Source organism: Chiloscyllium plagiosum, chromosome 26 (genome assembly GCF_004010195.1).
Source record: "Chiloscyllium plagiosum isolate BGI_BamShark_2017 chromosome 26, ASM401019v2, whole genome shotgun sequence".
NCBI lineage: Eukaryota > Metazoa > Chordata > Chondrichthyes > Orectolobiformes > Hemiscylliidae > Chiloscyllium > Chiloscyllium plagiosum.
Window position 1 is genome coordinate 16,921,238 of NC_057735.1, and position 19,554 is coordinate 16,940,791.

General features: G+C 37.8%; 1 protein-coding gene across 3 annotated transcripts in view; it reads right to left on the reverse strand.

Moving 5' to 3' along the window:
* eif2d (eukaryotic translation initiation factor 2D) overlaps positions 1–19,554 on the reverse strand; it is a 41,498-nt gene that overhangs the window by 12,662 nt on the left and 9,282 nt on the right. For all 3 annotated transcript variants that reach the window (XM_043716613.1, XM_043716612.1, XM_043716614.1), the window contains exons 3-10: positions 17,715–17,798; positions 15,400–15,490; positions 14,848–14,955; positions 8,496–8,863; positions 6,889–7,006; positions 5,792–5,837; positions 4,037–4,140; positions 2,315–2,467 (exon numbers count right to left, since the gene is read on the reverse strand). In XM_043716613.1, coding sequence (XP_043572548.1) covers positions 2,315–2,467; positions 4,037–4,140; positions 5,792–5,837; positions 6,889–7,006; positions 8,496–8,863; positions 14,848–14,955; positions 15,400–15,490; positions 17,715–17,798 — 1,072 coding nt within the window. The remainder of the gene's footprint in view (positions 1–2,314; positions 2,468–4,036; positions 4,141–5,791; positions 5,838–6,888; positions 7,007–8,495; positions 8,864–14,847; positions 14,956–15,399; positions 15,491–17,714; positions 17,799–19,554) is intronic.

Consider the following 19,554-nt stretch of genomic DNA (forward strand, 5'->3'; position numbering starts at 1 on the left):
GTTCTGTCCTTGTTATGGTTGGAGGGATGGGGTTTGAGGGCGGATGTGCGGGATGTGGATGAGATGCATTGGAGGGCATCTTCAACCACATGAGAAGGGAAATTGCGATCTTTAAAGAAGGAGGCCGCCTGGTGTGTCCTGTGGTGGAACTGGTCCTCCTGGGAGCAGATATGGCAGAGGCAGAGGAATTGGGAATACGGGATAGCATTTTTGCAGGAGGTAGGGTGGGGAGAGGTGTAATCCAGGTAGCTGTGGGTTTGTAAAAAATGTCAGTGTCATGTCGGTCGTCATTGATGGAGATGGAGAGGTCCAGGAAGGGGAGGGAGGTGTCAGAGATGGTCCAGGTGAATTTAAGGTCGGGGTGGAATGTGTTGGTGAAGTTGACGAACTGCTCAACTTCCTCACGGGAGCACGAGGTGGCACTGATGCAGTCATCAATGTAGCGGAGGAAGAGGTGGGTGTGGTGCTGGTGTAACTACGGAACATGGACTGTTCTATGTAGCCGACAAAGAGACAGACATAGCTGGGGCCCATACGGGTGACCACGGCTACCCCGTTGGTCTGGAGGAAGTGGGAGGATTCGAAGGAGAAATTCGTACGATTGAGGACCAGTTCAGTCAAATGAATTAGAGTGTCAGTGGAAAGGTACTGTTGGGGACTCGGGGGAGGGGGAGGTGTGGAAATAGTAAAGTATCGACGTACGTAGAGATGAGTTCGGTGGGGCAGGAGCATGCTGAGACAATGAGTCGGCCGGGGTGGTCAGACCTGTGGATCTTGAGAAGGAGGTAGAATCAGGCGGTGCAGGGTTCCCGGACGACGAGGTTGGAGGCTATGGTTGGGAGAGCTCCTGAGGTGATAAGGTTGTGTATGGTTTGGTAGATGATGGTTTGGTGATGGGGGGTGGGGTCATGATCGAGGGGGCGGTAGGAGGGTGTGTCTTCGAGTTGGCACCTGACTTCAACGGTGTAGAGGTCAATGAGCCAAACCACCACTGCACCCCCTTTACCAGTTGGTTTGATGGTGCTTCAGCGATGTAGAGGTCAGTGCGCCAGATTACCACTGCGCCCCCTTTATCCACTGGCTTGATCGTGAGGTTGGGATTGGAGCAGAGGGATTGGAGGGCTGCGCGTTGTGAGGGTGAGAGGTTGGAGTGGCGGAGGGGGGTCGACAGGTTGAGGCGGTTAATGTCCCGGCGGCAGTTGGAAATGAAGAGGTTGAGGGCAGGTATTAGGCCAGCGAGTGGTGTCCAGGTGGATGCAGTGGGAGTGGAGAGCTGTGCGTTGTGAGGGTGAGAAGTTGGAATGGGGGAGGGGGGGTAGACAGGTTGAGGCGGTTAATGTCTCAGCGGCAGTTGGAAATGAAGAGATCGAGGGCGGATAATGGGCCTGCACAGTTGGAGGCGTGGGAAGGGGTCCTCGGAAGGTGGGCGGGATCCTGATTGAAAATGTAAGCTTGGGGGCGGAGCGGAGGAAGAAGTGTTCAACGTCATGGCGTATATTAAATTCATTGATGCGTGGACGGAGGGGGATAAAGATAAGGCCTTTGCTAAGGATTGATCGTTCGTCCTCAGTGAGTGGGAGGTCTGGGGGGATGGTGAAAACTCAGCAGAGCTGGGAGCTAGGACCTGGTGTAGGGGTGGAGCTGGGAGTGGGGACGGAGCCTGTAACTGGAGTGGGCATGGTGGTAGGGGGAATGGGGGTGGAGTCATGAGCAGGGGTGATGTTCCCCTCAGGGTTCTGGGGCGGGGATGGTGAGAGTGGGATCTGTGGGTGGGGGAGGGGGGTGGGGGGGCACTGTCAGCAGTATCTTCTCTCAGAAGATTACTGAATATGGTCATTCATTGTATGAACAACCATCGTAACCTCACTTTTACCACCACTCCTAGTTTGTACCCATGTCCCCTTCTCCTAACAGTCACATGTAACAATTCCAAAGAACTAGGCTTTGCAAGGGAGTGTTGTGGCTCTTCCTATTTCAAGCAGAGGATTGCTGGAAATCAAAAGTAAAAACTAAGAATGCCGGAAATATTCAGCACAACCGGCAACATTTGGCAGCATCTCCTAGACTGAGTAATACATCGATAAATTAAAGTTTTGAATTAATTCTATGTATAAAGTGCCACTCGTGGACCCACAAAAAGTTATCAGTCCATGTTATTTGTCAGTCATACTATTTGTTCAGTCACTCACTGTATAAAGTGTCAACATGTGGTCTGCCCTCAAAAGGAATTTTCACTTCTAGAAAAATGAGTTGTTCATACATGTAGGAAGAGACTTTGTTATACATTTCAAACAGGCAGTTTAAAAATACCTACTTGAGATCCGCATGCTCAAACAGGGGAATCAATTTACTGGAAACATTGTAAAAGGACTTGATCTCCGGTGGCTGGTAGCCTGTATCACTCCCTCTGTCAATCTTCCCCATCTCTTCACCAGTGACTGTTTCAGGAACTTTAAAGGATTGCAGGCTGCAAGCAGAAAGTACAATTCTAAATGACAAACAGGTAAATCCATTTCCATGTAACAGATATCCTGATTAGGTAAGTGTTCTTTTTCCCACAGTGAGAAAAACTACTGACAAAATTGAACCTCTTTTATAAGCATTTTATTTCTTCAATTTCAACATGAATTGTCAATAAAGTCTGTTAATGAAAATCTGGTCATCACTTCAGGGAACTATTGTGCCGGTATGTCTTATTTATTTGCCCTTAAAATACATAGAATTAAACTATATAAAACCTACAGTACAGAAACTATTGATTCAGTCCAACTAACCTACGGTGGTATTTCCAAACCACACATGCCTCCTCCTACTCTAATTGCTACTTCAGTCTATATTGCTCTCAAATCCTTCAATTAGTTTCTCTTTCGTGTACGTGTCAAGTCTCCCTATGTGTCAAAGCTATCTATTTCAATTACTCCTTATGGTAATTATGTGAAGTTCAGAAAAACATGTGGTCATATTTAAGAAGGCAAGCAAGAAATTCTTGTAATTGCTGTAGAAATCAGTTATTTTAAATTTGGCAAAACTACCTATTATTTTAATTTTTAACAAAAGCATATTATACTGACTCCTGATATTTATTTTAACTTTGCAGATTTAAAAAAAAATTATTACAGTAACCTTTCGATACTGAAAATAGTGTCAAAATATCTAGACAGGAGGAAGACGAGTGAGGAGAGGGAAGGTGGAGACGAGGTCTGAAAAATAATCAATATTCTTACATAATTTTAACATTTACTCATGGATAGGGTGATTAGCCAAAGTCTATTCCCTTAACTGGGGCGAGTCCAAAACTAGACAGCATAAGTTTAGAGTGAGAGAGGAAATATTTAAAAGGGACCTAAAGGACATTTTTTAACACAGAGGGTTGTGTGTGTATGGAATGAGCTGCCAGAGGAATGGAGGAGGCTGAGGTAATTACAACATTTAAAAGGCAACTGGACGGGTAGATGAATAGAAAGAGTTTAGAGTGATAAGGGCCAAATGCTGGCAAATGGGGCAAGACTAATTTAGGACATCCGGTCAGCAAGGACGAGAAGAGTCTGTTTCCATGCTGTACAGCTCCATGACTATAAATGACAACCCTTAAAAAAACATCTGTCACATATCTTCTGTAAAAAAGAAAGCTAAAATTTGTGTTGTTACAAGTATTAGTTATTTAATATTGAACATCAGCTCATTATCATTCTGCATTTCTTGATTAATGTTATGACAGTAAAAGCATACAACTAAATGCACAAGTACAGAACATCAGCAGGTATATGTTATCTAATGTGAAACATGCTACTACTGTACAGTTTCATTCAACTGAAAGACTTATTTTTGATAAGAAAATGGGCTTTTGTCACAACCCAATTTTTTTCATCAGAATACTAAAGTAAAAGTGAAGTTTACACAATACTTGTTCCACAAACAAGATCCAGAACCCAAAACCGCAAACCCAGAAAGATTTGAAATTTAAGACACTTTCTTTCTGATACAGGTATAGTTGTACTTGGACTACTCATCAATAAGTTTTTTTTTGTACACATACTCTGCATGTTTCCAGTTCACACCAGTAATGCTTTCAACTCCTTTTGAGAGTTCCTTCATCTGAAGTATCTGCCGTTGCTGCATGGTCAGTAGAAACTTGGAGAGCTGAGGACAAGATTGAAACAGATCAGTCCAAAACATAAGCAACTCAAATAGTTGTTTGGCAGAACAGAACTGGAGTACTACAGATATAAGACGATTTTGTCAAAACTTTTCATCTTGCATCATCAAAATAATTTGTAAGAATAACATGCAGCAAAAATAACATTTATACAGTATGAGAGAATACTGATTGACTGGCTAATGGATTCTGACTGGTAGAGGCATTGCCGTGGATAATGCAGCAGTTAGACAATGACTGACAAGTTTCATTTAAATTGTAAACCAGGCAGGTTGAATCTGATTGGTCAAGGCATTGCACTAAGAAATGAACCAGACAATGGTAGTAACCCATTTCGTTGAGCTGAAATAGGTGTAGTGTGTAATCTTGTTCCTTCTGATTGCAAAAAGGGCTTGTGTACTAAGAAATGCAACTTTTTGTCCACAGCTGCTCCATATTATGAATCTGAGTGACAATGCTAAATTGGCAATCAGCATAATTCTTCACATACTCAAGATTATTTAGCAACCATTGACTATCCATGAAATTAGATCTAATATTAGACACTGCTTGAGTGTGCAAGCGTGGTCTAGTGTGTATGGTCAGCACCCTGTTTGTTGCAAACAGCTGAAGGAATATTTGATAAAAAGGTTAAACAATGCTTGGCAGTTAACTGTCAACCATTAGCTAAACAGTACGTTGTCCACAGTAATCCCTTCAATCAAAGTCCACTTGCCATTCAATCAACACTCTCCTCTTATATAGTATAAATGATGTTTCACCTATACACTGATATTCTGTGATGTGTCCCGATTGGTTAGCAAATCTACTTGGACTGTTCAAGGTCTTGCCATAGGGCAAAACTGTTCCCTCATACTATTATTTACTTCTCAAAGGCATGATGCCTGGATGTGATATTTCTGCCTGCAGAGGACAGTGTCTTGGAATTCTAGCACATGTAAGTGAGGCACATTGCAAGCCTGGCTGATAATCTTTAATTCGTTGAAACAAATATGCGAAGCAGCAGTTTCAAGCATTGATCCATTGTCCGCGGTAATGTCTTGAACAATCCAAGTTGATTCACGAATCAGTCAGAATTCTTTTGTCGTACAGTATTAATTGCCGCTCCCTTTAAATGTTAGCATTCACACATCTGCCCTGATAGGTGCAAGATAAAGGTTTTGATCCAACATCACTTTTCTCAGCAACATTCAACTTGTGTACTACTAAATAACTACACAGGCAGTCCGCGGGTTGTGAATGGGTTCCATTCTTGAACCTGTTTGCAAGTTGGAAGACAATGCAGGACAATATAGAATAGCTACATATATATATATTTAGAGAAAGTTCATATGTCAGATCTTTAAAACCACCACCCCTTTTTTGGGAACGTGTTCAGAAGTCAGCTGCTCGTAAATTGGGGACCCCCCCATTTAACTGCATATTGAGGAAATCTTATTTTAGAAAAGTGGATAAGTATTTAAAATGATGGACACAGGAAAATACGATTAGCGGATAACTCCCCATGAACATATACAACTAGCATGGGTGCAACTGGACAAATGTCTCCTGTAGTGTAATTTCTGTAATTGTACAAAATTTCTACTGCATTTCCTTTATCTAGTCATTGTTTGAAACCTCTATCCATTAACTTACCTTTTTATAGCTTGATTTTTTGATGTCTAATTGTTGGCCTTCCGGGCTATGCAGGAACAAAATGGCACAAAAAATTAAAATAATTCTGCATAAATTATTGATTTGGATACAAGTGAGTAATAGTTAAGAACAAGAAAGGGCTCTCATCAGGCAGATGATCATCTTTGTCAAGCAGAAAATACATTTGATAGGAGTAATGGAGATGCTCTTTTGCATGGTGGAGTTAGAAGGCACAAGTTAACCCCTGGAGGCAGGCAACACCATAGAACTTTATTTACACAATCACTTAGTATTGTCAATGTTACCACTGAGATGCCAGTAATGTTGCCTGCCCAATTGTCACAAGTCTTTATAGTGCTACTAAAAGCAGCAATGCTGAAACATTTTTTTCTTTATCATCTTTTATTGGGAAAGTGAGAAGAGATGTGTAATGTTTTCATCATGGCGACATGATGAACAAGTGATGTAATTATTCAGTTCAGAACAAAATTTCACTATAGAACATGTTTCATTACAATGCAGCACAAACACTTTTTGCATGATGGCACTGAACATTTAAAAAGCTGTCAGCATCATTTAAGATACATGTACCCAAACAGTGGATTTGTCCAATTCTGAAGGGAAAAGTATCCTATATACATTTTGATATTTCCACAAGCTATGTTCAGAATGACCATTCATTTATTTAACTTTTTAAGTGGGTATTAGCCTGACCATGGAACAAGGGCTCCAGTATTATTCTTCAATGTTTAGGAGGCAAGTCTTGTTCCAATAATAGGCATAAGCAATTTAAAATTAAAGCAGTCTTGCTAGTTTCTCAAAAATTAGGTTCAGAATATGAATATCTAATCCTTAGCTGGGCTCCTCTCATACTAGTCTTTTAATAACAACAGTAGAATCTAGGTGCATAAAACAAGATGCAAAATCTCCATTCATATATTTTCTTTGATCCATAAGCAGCAAAAAGCTCATTCAATGTTTTGTAAACAATTCCTTCCCTCACTCACCAATATGGAGTAGTATCTTCAGTAGAAGCACAGTACCACTACAATCTAACAATGAACAATTGCAATTATGATTCAAAATACAACACTTACCAACAGGGATATACATGAACCTTGAGAAAAGTACTTGTGAGCAGAGGCAAATCTGCTTTCTTCACTTTAAACTTCAAAGCATGAAGGAAACACTGAAGAAGGAGCTCATCCATTTGCTCTGGAGAAATAGAAGGGGGAAAATAAAGTTATTTTGCTCAAATGGAAAACGCAACTAGCCATTACAGAATCCAACACAATAGTATTCTGTGACGAAACTGACTTGACATTTCAGTTAACTGCAAGTCCCACTGGCTGCCAAGTTTCAGCAGGAAGAATTAAATTGAATGCACATGGGCATTCAATGAAAATAGGCAATTTCCCAGTGTTTAATATGGCTACATTACTGCTGGAGGCATCCAAACCTTTACTACTTGCACCTTTCCATTGAATTTTAGAACATCTTTCATTTTTTTTTCCCTAAACAAGCATGTTATTCTATTTGAACCCTTTTAATATTTAAATTCTTTATCAAGCTTTCAAATTTACTTCCGTTTTATAACAAAACATCTTGTAGCTTTAAACAATACTATAGTCTACTCACATCAACGTTGCTCAATTTAAGTTTGCCTATCATTCAATTTTTAAATTCAATGCCAAATTTTCATGTTATTTGTTTATTACTAATTTTTCAATGATTCAGTCTTTTTGCAATAAATGATTACATTTTAAGGTGACTAAATTTGTAAAATATATCCTTCTTTTCATAAAATAAGACATAAATAAATAAATCAATATAAAAGCTAGTTATGCAAAATTAAATCCTGACCACTTCAAGATGTCTTTTTTTTAAATGGAACAAGAAGTTGTCTTTGAAAATGACCAACTTTGTACCTTTCATTTTAGGGTAAAAATGCAAAGAAAGAATCTACTGATTTTTTTAAACAGATGCAACTTTTGCGGAAGAAAAGAAAAGCTGACCACAGATTTCAGTGCATTATGACCATTCAAAAGTTGGTTAATACAATTATTTGGCTATTTTTTTAAAAACATCAATCTCCTACTGCTGTCCAGATATATAGTGTTTGAAATTATCTGGAAACTCATTAAAACAAAAATCAATGAAAGAATATGTCACTTTTTATTGGACATCATTGGCAAGACTAGCATCTGTCACTTATCCTTGATGGTGCTTGAATGAGTGGCTCCATTGATATTGAGGGCAGGCTACAGTCAAGTAAACAGCTGTGCATCTGGAGTCACAGAAAGACCAGACCAGGTAAGACGGTATAATTTACCTCTGAAAGGACATTACTGAATGAGGTGGGGTTTTCATGATAATTAATAATAGTTTGTCACCAAAATGAACTTTTATTCCAGATTTACTGACAATGTAAATTCCACCAGCTCCCAGGATATGAATACGCAGTATTAGCATGGGTTGCTGGATTTACAGTCCAGGTGAAGTTTATCACTACATTACCATCACCCTTGGTTATGTGGAATTCCAAGATTTCTAAATGTTATGCAAGCAATCGAAATCTAAATGGGTATCTTTTTAAAGGCCTGGACCAGATACAATTTTTCATTAAGCTATCTTTTATACTGTAACCTGAGTGTTAGATAATGCATCTTTCTAATTAAAAAAAAACCCACTATCTCTTTCCTACCTTGTACAGTCCCAACGATTTTTGTAGTGCCGTAATCATTCTCAGTGTCGTGGTGGTTTTCACTGTCTTCTGTTATTTCTTTCAGATCAACAACATCACCATCATGAGCCTCTTGGTCACGCACTTGAATGGTTGCTGAAGGCGTGTGTTCTGATGCAGTTTCCTCATTCAAACAAAGACTACGCATGTCAGGTGTATCCTTCTCTGTACTGTCCAGCTCTGCAGTCAGATTCTCAATATCATCTGCATCAAAAGCCACTTCTTCCTTCTCTTCTCCTTTTTCCTCCTCCTGCAACTGATTTCTAATCCCTCCTGGGTCATGGGATATGTGAGGAATCACAGGTGGGCTAGTCTTTTCTCCAAATGCCCTTTAAAAAAAAGAATAAATAATTTATTTCGATTGAAAGAAAACACTTTCTCTTGCTATCATTTTCACACCACACCCTCCAATTAAACTAGCTGCCATGGTATATCCAAAGGGAGGTCCATAGATTTTCCATTTTGAATGTTGCAAAGTGGGGAAAGAAAGAGATGACACACTATTTCCTCACCCAGACAATCTCGCTGACAAGAAGAATTCATCATATACTGCACTTAAACATGAATCTTAGATATGGACTGTAATGTAGATAGTAGAATAAATGGGGGAAAAAGGCAAAGATCAACTTTTCAAAATTACAAAGATGATCATCAAATTAAAAAGAAAATTTTATATTCTTGTAAAACAATAGTTACTAATTTAAATTTAATTTTTTAAGAGTTATTTGTCACAAATTGCAGGATGCTTTATTTTATAACATTAGCAGCTAAGCTCCAACAACAATCCAAACAACAGAATCTGAGATAGCCGTTTCAACGTTCTCTACATATTTAACAAAAAACATATAAATCAACTAACTCTACAGTACAGTATGGATGGAATTCTGGTGGATTTAAAAGATTGCTTGGCACTACAATCGTAGAGGCAGGTTATCCCTGGTGAATATTCATTTCTCAGTCAACATCACTAAAACAGATTATTTGATCATGGTCTCATTGCTGTTTGTGGGAATTTGCTATCTACAAATTGGCTGCCATATTTGTACATCACTACGGTGACAACATTTCAAAAGTACGTCTTTGGCTGCAAAACATTTGAGGTATTTGGTTATCGCAAAAAAACCATATAAATGTAAGTTTTTCTTTTACTAATTTCTAGCTTCTACTTACATTGAGATCATTTCTACCATGATTCATTAATTCTTAATTCTTATAAGCATACCTGGTAGAAGCAGCAATTAGCCATTCAGCCTCATGAACTTGCTCCATTCATCACCTTCACTTCCTTTCTTTCATTTCTCTTTGCTTTTCCATTTTGTCAGCTCTGTTTGCCCACGGAAAATGTTTTCATTCTCCTCTTTGACTACTGTGACATTTAATTTATCTTTCACAAACAGGTATATGTCTCTGCCCACAACTACAGTGAGCAGCATGAATAGGAACACTGTAGACCATTCAACCTCTCGAACATGCTTTGCTAATTGCTCTGATACTTGCCCTAATGCTATTTACCAAGTTTCCTTTCATATCTCCATACTTTACTTGGCATAAGAATTTTCAGTTGGAGCGTTGAACATTTCAAATGAACATTTGGGGAAAGTAAGTTCCAGATTTCCATTATCTTTTGTAAGTCATACATATATATATATTGAAAATTCACCGCAAACATAATAAATGCAAGGCAGAAGATATGAAAAAGCTATAGTAAAGCTAATAAATTGTAGGCAAAGAATCTTTATATTAAAAATTGTCAAAAAAATTAAGAAACTAAGTAGACTTTTTGTATGTAAGATAACGATAAAATGGTTGTGAAAATAAGGATGCAGACAAAAGGCTTTCTTACTGGATTGTGTGAATTCACAAGTGTAACTCTCAAGCCAAAAAACCCATTCTGAGAGGAATAAAATTGCAAAAACATTGGGCAATATCCTTAACCAAACTGAATTCTGGAAGATAATTAGATGGAGATAAAAATTAGCACACCAAAAAAAAATGTGGTAAGAATCTAATAATCACAAAGCTACATAATTTGTGTTGAATTCAACAGCAGGCTGCAAGCGAATCATATTTTCTTATTTAAGATTCAGACAAATAGAAAAATTGTTGAAACTAAGTGATCGAAGCATGAAATTTGTACTGTTTCTATACAGTGGCATCCATTAACCGATACCAATCTCAAGCCAAAGTCCTGAAAAAATGTTATACCCGAAACATCGAATTCTCCACCTCCTTATGCTGCCTGACTTGCTGTGTTCTTCCAGCCTCCTGCTTGTCTACTGTCAAGCCAAAAATATGTTCTGTCTACCACAAAAAGGAGTCATGTAGTGTATGATTTCAATGCCTGTGTGACATCAGTTAAGAAGGCTCTACATTCCAATGATTAGATCATATACAACATCCCTTCAGCTGTTCACAACAGGCAGCATTCTGACCGTCCTCATACTGCATTTGCAAAACTCAGAACATATTGTCTAACATTAGATATTTCAACAGTAGTTGAACAATCTTAATCCCCAGGAATAACACTAACAACCAAATTGGCACTACTAGTCTGTAGCAACCAAAATATGATTGAACTTTACACTCAATATGAGGGAGAGAAGTAGGGCTAATACCATTTTTCTAAATTTAAATAATGGAAACAATGAGGGCATACAAGCAGAGCTGCCTAAAGAAATTAGCAAATTAGATTAAAGAATAGGTCAACAGAGATGCAGCAGCAGACATTTATGAAGATGTATCAGAATAAACTCCAAGAGACAGATACGCCTATGGCTAACTATAGAAAGGTAGTATCAAACTTTAAATAAAATGCACATAATTGTGCAAAGAAAAATTGCAGGTGGTAGGATAGAAGATTTGACAGAATAAAGAAAACAGTAAATGATTACCAAAATATTAATGGGCAAAAAATTACAGTTCAACAGAAAGCTAGCCAGAAATATCAAAAACAAACATGATTTTCCATAAATATTTTAAACAGTTAACAAAATTAGTATAGGAAGTTAATCTGGTAATTAATAATGGAAAATAAGGAGATGGAAGTTGAATTGAACAGGTATTTCACATTGATTTTCACTATAAAGAAGTCAAGTAACATTTTAGGAGCAGCAATAAATCAGGAAATGAAAAGCAGTGAGGAACTCAGGAAAATCACAACCAACAGAGGAGTAGTAATGAGTAAAATGGGGAGCCAGTAAGTACCTGAGTCCTGATGGACTTCATCCTAGGGCTTTAAAACAAGTGGCTAGAGTCAGAGTCAATGCATTGATTTTAATTTTCCAAAGCTGGTTTTCCTATGACTACCACCTAGAAGAAGCGTAGAAAGAGAGCTGACATCATTGTCAAGTGATGAGAAAAAGCTTCCCATCTAAAGATGGTGATGCATGATGTAAAATCAAGTACTTTGTCCAACAGAATAATATACTGTTTTATTTTCTCCAATCAACTTCCCAATTGCTTCCAGGAGAAAAGGAATTTGGTTCCCATGCAGGTCGTCCCCACCCCATTCCTGGCGCAGGTCTCCCACCCCACCCTGGAGTAGATGCTCTGTCTCCTGCTGCTCACAGAGCAGACACCCATCCCACCTCTCCTGATGTTTCACCATCCCCCATGAATATATTATGGTTTTAATGTGTATTTTACCCTATTTTTTAAAAAATAAATGTTTGGCGCCATCGGCTCAGAACTGTCACCTCCAAACTGATAAATGCCTTGTGAGGCCTTGGGATTTAAAAAAAAAAGTTGGAACAATAGAAGCAGCATAAATGGGAGGAGTCAGGCTCCCACAGAACCAGAGTTTTAGATTAGATTCCCTATAGTGTGGAAACAGGCCCTTCAGCCCAACCAGTCCACACCGACCTTCTGAAGAGTAATCCACCCAGACCCATTTCCCTCTGACTAATGCACCTAACACTATGGGCAATTTACCATGGCCAATTCACCTGACTAGTTTAGCTCTCAACCATTGCTGAGGTTTTGAAGCTGGCTGTGGAAACTGGCTTTCTTGCTGTCACAGCTATAAATTAGAGTTCTTTCTACCAGAATTGTCTTTTAATGTTCTTTCGTCCTGGACTGGAAAATCTATTTTACTAAATCTGCCTTTGCCAAGGATATGTTTACAGAATGTTTCTATATTGGAACAGATGCTGTTTAGTGGTTAGATAATCTATTATTCTGTTAAGTTCTCCAATAGAGTTGAAGTTAGACTAATTCTTCTTTCATTTGTTTGCATTTTAAGTGTTAAGTAAGGATAAAACGTGTTTTGCTTAAAGCAGAGTAGTGTAACCAATTGAATTACATCCGGAACACAGCACCTTACACTTGCCTTACAAAGAAAAAAAGTTAGTCCCGGCTCAGAAGTACGTGGAACACACTGATGTCAGCGTTAGATAATTTTTGAGGCTTGTCCTGTCACGGCCAAGTAATGTCACTTGCTGTCTCTGTGCATGTGTGGCAGCGACTTTGCGCTACCGATAATCACTCCATTTTCTAAAAACCGCATCATTCGGGCAAGGTCCAATTAGAGTGGAAAATAGCTAAAAAGGGAGAGAGAAAGCAGGAACCTATGTGCCAGTTAGCTTAACAGCTGTCATGAGGAAACTGTTGGAGGGTATTATTAAAGAAGGTATAACAGCACACTTGGATATATTCAAGGTACTCAGGCAGTTAAACATGGTTTTCTGAAAGGGAACAGGAACAGAAACAGAAATTGCTGTAAAAGCTCAGCAAGTCTGACAGCATTTGTGGAGAGAAATCAGAGTTAAAATTTTGCGTTGAGTTCCGAGGGTCACTTGACCCAAAATGTTAACACTGACTTCTCTCCACAGATACTGCCTGACGTACTGAGCTTTTCCAGCAGTTTCTGTTTTTGTTTCTGATTTACAGCATCCACAGTTCTTTTGGTTTTTATTCTGTGAAAGGGAAGTTATGTTTGACCAGAGTATTTTTAGGAATATAGCTTATAGATAAAGGAGAACTGACACATGTACTGTACTTGGATTTCCAAATGGCATTTGATTAACTTTCCATATGAGTTTATGTGGAAAAGAAAAGCTTGGATTTTAAGAGATAGTATACTGAAATGGATAGAAGGATGCTACAGGGATCGGTATTGGCATCTCATCTTTTGCAAATTTAAATGACTTGGATAGAGGAAGGGAAGATACGTTTGCTATGTTTTCTGCTGGTAGGAAAGCATGTTGTGAAGTGACATAAGGAGAGACACAGAGTAGGTTAAGTGAATGGCAAAGATCTGGCAAATGGAATAGAATGTGAAATATCTATTTTGGCAGGAAGAGTAAAAATGATTTAAATACAAAGTGGTGAGAGATTGCAGAGTTCTGAGATGCAAAGACATCTGGGTGTTCCAGCTTGTGAATCACAAGGGTTAGAATGCAGGTACAATCGATTCTGATATAACACAATAGTTCCATTCTTGTTTGATCTCACATTATTTGAAAATCACGCAACTGCTGTGCCTTTTAAACTAACAGAGCCGAAATTGCATTATAGCCAATAAAGATAAAGAAAGGTTATGTTCAACAAAAAAAGTCTAAATTCTTCAATTGCATTAAAGCCAATTCACGAGGAAGAAACACACATAACTGCAGAACAGACTGTACAGCAAGTAATTAGGAAAGTTAATGGAGTGTTATCATAAAAAAGTCATGAGGTTATGTTTCCATTACACGATTTTGGATGAAAACGTAGGTGGTCTGATTAATAAGTTGGCAGGCGACATATGGATACTAAGGGAGGTTGTCAAAGGATACAGCAAGATATATATCAGTTGGAAAGTTGTGCTGAGAAACGGAAGATGGATTTTAATCTGGATAAGTGTGAGATGATGCATTTTGGAGGTCAAATGCAAGAGGAAAGTACAGTAAGTGGCAGGATCCTCAGAAGCATTGATGTACAGAGGGATCTTGGGGTGCAAGGCTATAGCTCCCTGAAGTGGCAACACAAATGGATGATATGGTAAAGAGGCATATGGCACGCTCACCTTCATTGGTCAGAATATGGAGTATAAAAGTTGCAAATGCATAAAACTTTAGTTAGGCCACATCTAGCCTGTCCAGTCCCAACAGGATTTTATATGTTTCTATGAAATCCCCCCCTCATGCTTCTAAATTCCAGTGAGGACAAGCCCAGTCATATGCAAATTAATGCAATAGATAGTAAATTAATGACACAATTACTGATGTTAACAGATATTTTGTTAAAATGCTTCAAATAAATTACCATATTTTAAATATTATTCTTAATGTCATATAGTATTTACAAATATAAATTGAATACTCTCCATTCTTACCATAACAGATCCAGATATGTATGGAGAGTGGTGACGCCCTTTCCTTTCATACCAGCTGCAAGCATATCTGCTGTTGGCATAGTGACTAAGCCTATTGCCACTGGAGCTCTGCAATAAATGGATCAAAAAAGATAAAATAAAACAAACTATTTTTAATTTAAATGGGATTATGTCCCAAGTTGCTTGCAAAAGCTTGTGTATCTTTTTTTAAAAAATAATTTTATTTCTTGATTTGTTTTCTGGCCTTTGGGCTACAAATGTTTCAATTTATTTTGCTTTTGAACCATCAGAGTACTTCACTTGTCTGCAAATGACTACACAGATGTACATCAACTAGTAAATTCTATAGAACAGCAAAAATACCAAAGAAAACACTGGGCCAACAATCAACAAGTCAAATGGTCATCTCCGTGCTTTTGCCTTCTAATCTACGATGTTTATGTAGTGTGCATAGCTCAAGCCTTATTAAACTATCTAAAAGAAACAAAGATGGCAAAAAATTGAACTTCACAAAAAGGACAACAAATTGACATTTGAAGTGTAGTATATTACCTGTTTTCAACAAGGTTAATGGCACAGAGATCTCCCTGTTGTAGCTCAGGAAGACCAGAAGGTGGCACAACCACTCCAGGCAACATAAGATCTACAACAGCAAAATAATTCAGACTTAAAACTTGCAGTGAATCCAAATGTTCAATTAGCAAATTCTCATTAGAAAACATTGTAATTAAATATAGAACATTTTAATTGCATGAGCAATTGAATAATGAATACCAATGATCCAATCACAAATTTAATATTTTCAGGAAATGGTTGTAAGACTAAAATATAGCAATATTTTAAGGGTGAACTAAAGCAAGACAAGTTAAAATGATTTACACAATCAGTACACTGTCTCCAGAGGTTCTACACTGGTCAGGCTTCTAATAGCATGCTGTGTAAAGTTCTGGTTAACTCACTCAAAAGAGAAAGGGACTTTCATGCATTGAATAAACTAAAGATGACAAGAATGATCTCAGGTAAGAAATGGTACAAAGGAGCTTAATCTCGATCAGTGAGCAAGCTGAGAGTCAAACAACTGATTTCATACAAAAATGGCACAGACAAGACATTAATTTAATCAGTCTGATGGTAGAGTAAAAGGTTGTAAACTTAAATACAATTATTAAAGGTAGATTGAAAATAGACAGTAGAAAAATAGCCTTTGCACAGATACCTACAAGGGAAAGCAGGGCACTCAAACATGAGAGAGAAATTCAAGATACAGTAAGATGCTAGACTGAATAAAATGAAATAAGAGCAAGCACACTTTTTTATTCTGTCTTGCTTGAGATATCTTTTGTCCTCTGAAAGCTACATTACGTTTTTAGAAATTGAAACAGATAAGTAGACTTAATTGTCACATAACTAAATGTTTTTAATGTTCATAATCTTGTGAGAAACAGCAATTTATAAAACATAAATTTTAAAATTAAAACCTGAGAAACAGCAGTACAAAAAAACTGACAGATTACTCAAAAATTAATTTCTGTAACTCTGTAACTAAAACATGAAATAAAAAGATACAAAACTAAAATTATTTATCGGACTTATCTCCAATATTATCTGAAACCCTGAATTAGACTGTAATGTTACAAATCTCAAAGGCAAAACTAACCTTATGAACATAATCTTGACATCACTAAACTATCTTCTTGCAATGTTTCCCTCATATTTGAATATGTTTTGTAAGTCTAAAATTATAATGGATGCTTTTCCCCCCACTGTATTGGATTGTCCTGTTGCTTCGAAGTTTCTCAGCTACAATAAAAACAAGTTGTATTTACTATCTTATGTGTAACAGAATGCTCCAAAGTGCTTTAAGGGAGTGTCATTCAGGAGGAAGACCAGCAGTGCAATGGAATCAATATGGAGATATTAAAAAAACTGGCAATATTGGATGTGATGTTGGTTATATACCCCAAATGATTTTCTTTTGAATTGTTTATTGAAATATTAAATGGCAACTGATCCAAAAGTTATATTTTCTAGGTACCCAAATGACATTGTCAAAAAAGATCTAGGTCAGAATCCTGACTTGGTGGATATGGGAAGACAGCATGGCATGTAAGGCAATACTAGGGCTAAAGATATCAGTGCTTCTCTAATTTTGGCTTGTTGTGGTCCTTCTGGTTTAAATTCCTCCACCATATTTGGCTGCACTTTCAGTTGCAGGACTCATAGATCTGGAATACACTCCTCGCGTACGACTAACTTGTTCTTTTTCTTTGAAGCATTTCTTAAACTTACCTCTATGACCAAGCTGACCTGATCTCTCTCTATACGGGCCAATTTGTTTTATAAAGCATATGTGAAGCACATTTGATGTTTTATTAAAAGCAGTCTAAGTTGTTGCTGAAATTTAAAGAAGGTGCTTTTTTCCTAAAAATAGAGAACTTGTGTGACTTCTATGAAATTGGCATCTTCCATTAAATTTCCCAAAGGTGTATCGCAAAACATAATCCAATAAAATGAACTCAATGAATTGTGATGACCACTCCATAATTAGTGGTGAAATAGAGTAGAAAAATTACAATATTAAATAAATCGTCACAAATTTATCAACTGGAAGAAAAACAAAAGATAATTTACAGAAGAGACTGATACATTTGAAAGGCAGTGATTTTAAAGATTTTGATCTTAAAGTGGAATTAAAGATATGAATAAGTTCCCTAACATTTAGCTCTTATCTCAAGTTTTGCTTATCTGTACACACTCAAATTAATATAGAATTTTAAAAAAACTGTGAACTAATACATAGGCTGTAATTATTTTAATTCTGTCTCTTTACAGCATTTTTTTGTGCCTCTGGGTTTCAGGCACCTCACCTGCTCCTCCAGCCAGTTTTGTCAATACAGCAGGCCATGTTGTGAAAGCAACCAGAAGATCTGGGCAAGACCACAGGGTATACACTGTTCAACAGAAATAAACAGATTAAATTATTAAACCACAAAAGACATGGGATGGAAGGAATTCTGATGTTGGTCAATACTGTGAAATGAGTGCCATCAGATCAACCGCCCATTAAACAAGTCTCCTCATTTTCATCAGGAAGGATGTAACACAGCAACTGGTCCAATATTATCTATTTTAAACTAGCCCACACAAAAAAAAAATCACACAATCAGAACAATTCACATAGACATGCTACAGCATGGATGGAATTAGGCTGAATGCTGAGGTCCTTACAATACCCTTTACGTTGCTGTTCAAACATGACAAGAGGTTACTCAAATGTCACAAACAGTGAGCAGCTTTAGTCATTAGTGATTGATAATGGACATAATCACAGGACAGGCTTTCACCTTTTCAGTATTTTACTGTAACAAAGTGCAATTTACATGAATTAAACATTACTGAACAAGTAAGTAATACATCAAAAAAAAAAGATATGAACGACATATGGCCATGCAATTCCTCTCGCTGTGTACTGCAGTTTTAATGCTCAACCTCAAATCTTAGAGTTCAACTCCAAGTGAACTTTTTCTAACTTTATCCTGGGTACATGGTTGAAAATATAAATGTTTGCATAAGATAACAGGTGCAACTGTAGAAGACTGAACCAAGTTATTGAGAATCAGTACTTAGCTGATCAGTATGCTGTGAGCATGGGAACTTGTGAACTGTCTGATTAGCATAGAAAAATACTTGGACGAGCTACTGGGCACCCTGGTTTCAGGTCAATTGCCTCACATGGTTTTGTAAAGCGGGGAGACAAATTAATTGTTTTGATGATAAGAAAGGAGGTTAAATTAGTACAGCAGATAGAAAAAAGATCCAAAAGAAAATGGATTGCTCAGATCTGCCTAGGATCTGAGAGCTACAGAAGGCTGAGCATAAAACATTGAAGAAACTACTCAAGTTTGATACAAATCTGCTCGAAATTTGTATGCTGTTTGTTGGCCCACAGCTGAAGCCAGAAGTATAACCTGTTAGGCAGTGGCAATTTTTATCATGTTTATTATATCATATTTCATACTTACCAAATCTTCCGACTTTGCTACAATTTGACAGCCTTGCTGTAAAACTTGTTGAACACATTCAAATTCCTTACACCACTTAGATTGAATCTTCCAGATGTCACTTCCACCAGCAATAACCAATTTAGTGACTTGTTCATTAAATTTTCAAATGTTTCTTCTGTCCCATCATCTTCGTTTGAAATAGAGCCAGTGCTCTTTGTTTTCCTACTAACATAAATACAGTCTTTCCCCTGCTATTCACAGCCACTGCTTTATGTCTCTCCCCTTCCCTTCCTGTCAGCCAGAGGTTTAGCATGATCATCATTACCCAATCCAAAACATAAAATTTCATTTTACATTTAAAAAGAGAGATTAATTAAAACATAGGCCTGGATATTCCAATGGCCAGCATCCGAGAACAGGCAAAATCGACGTTTCGGGCAAAAGCCCTTCATCAGGAATAAAGGCAGAGAGCCTGAAGCATGGAGAGATAAGCTAGAGGAGGGTGGGGGTGGGAGAGAGTGGCATAGAGTACAATAGGTCAGTGGGGAAGGAGATGAAGGTGATAGGTCAGGGAGGAAAGGGTGGAGTGGATAGGTGGAAAAGGAGCTGGGCAGGTCGGACAAGTCCGGACAGGTCAGGGGATCGAGTTGCTGGAGGTTAGAAGCTAGGATGAGGTGGGGGAAGGGGAAATAAGGAAACTGTT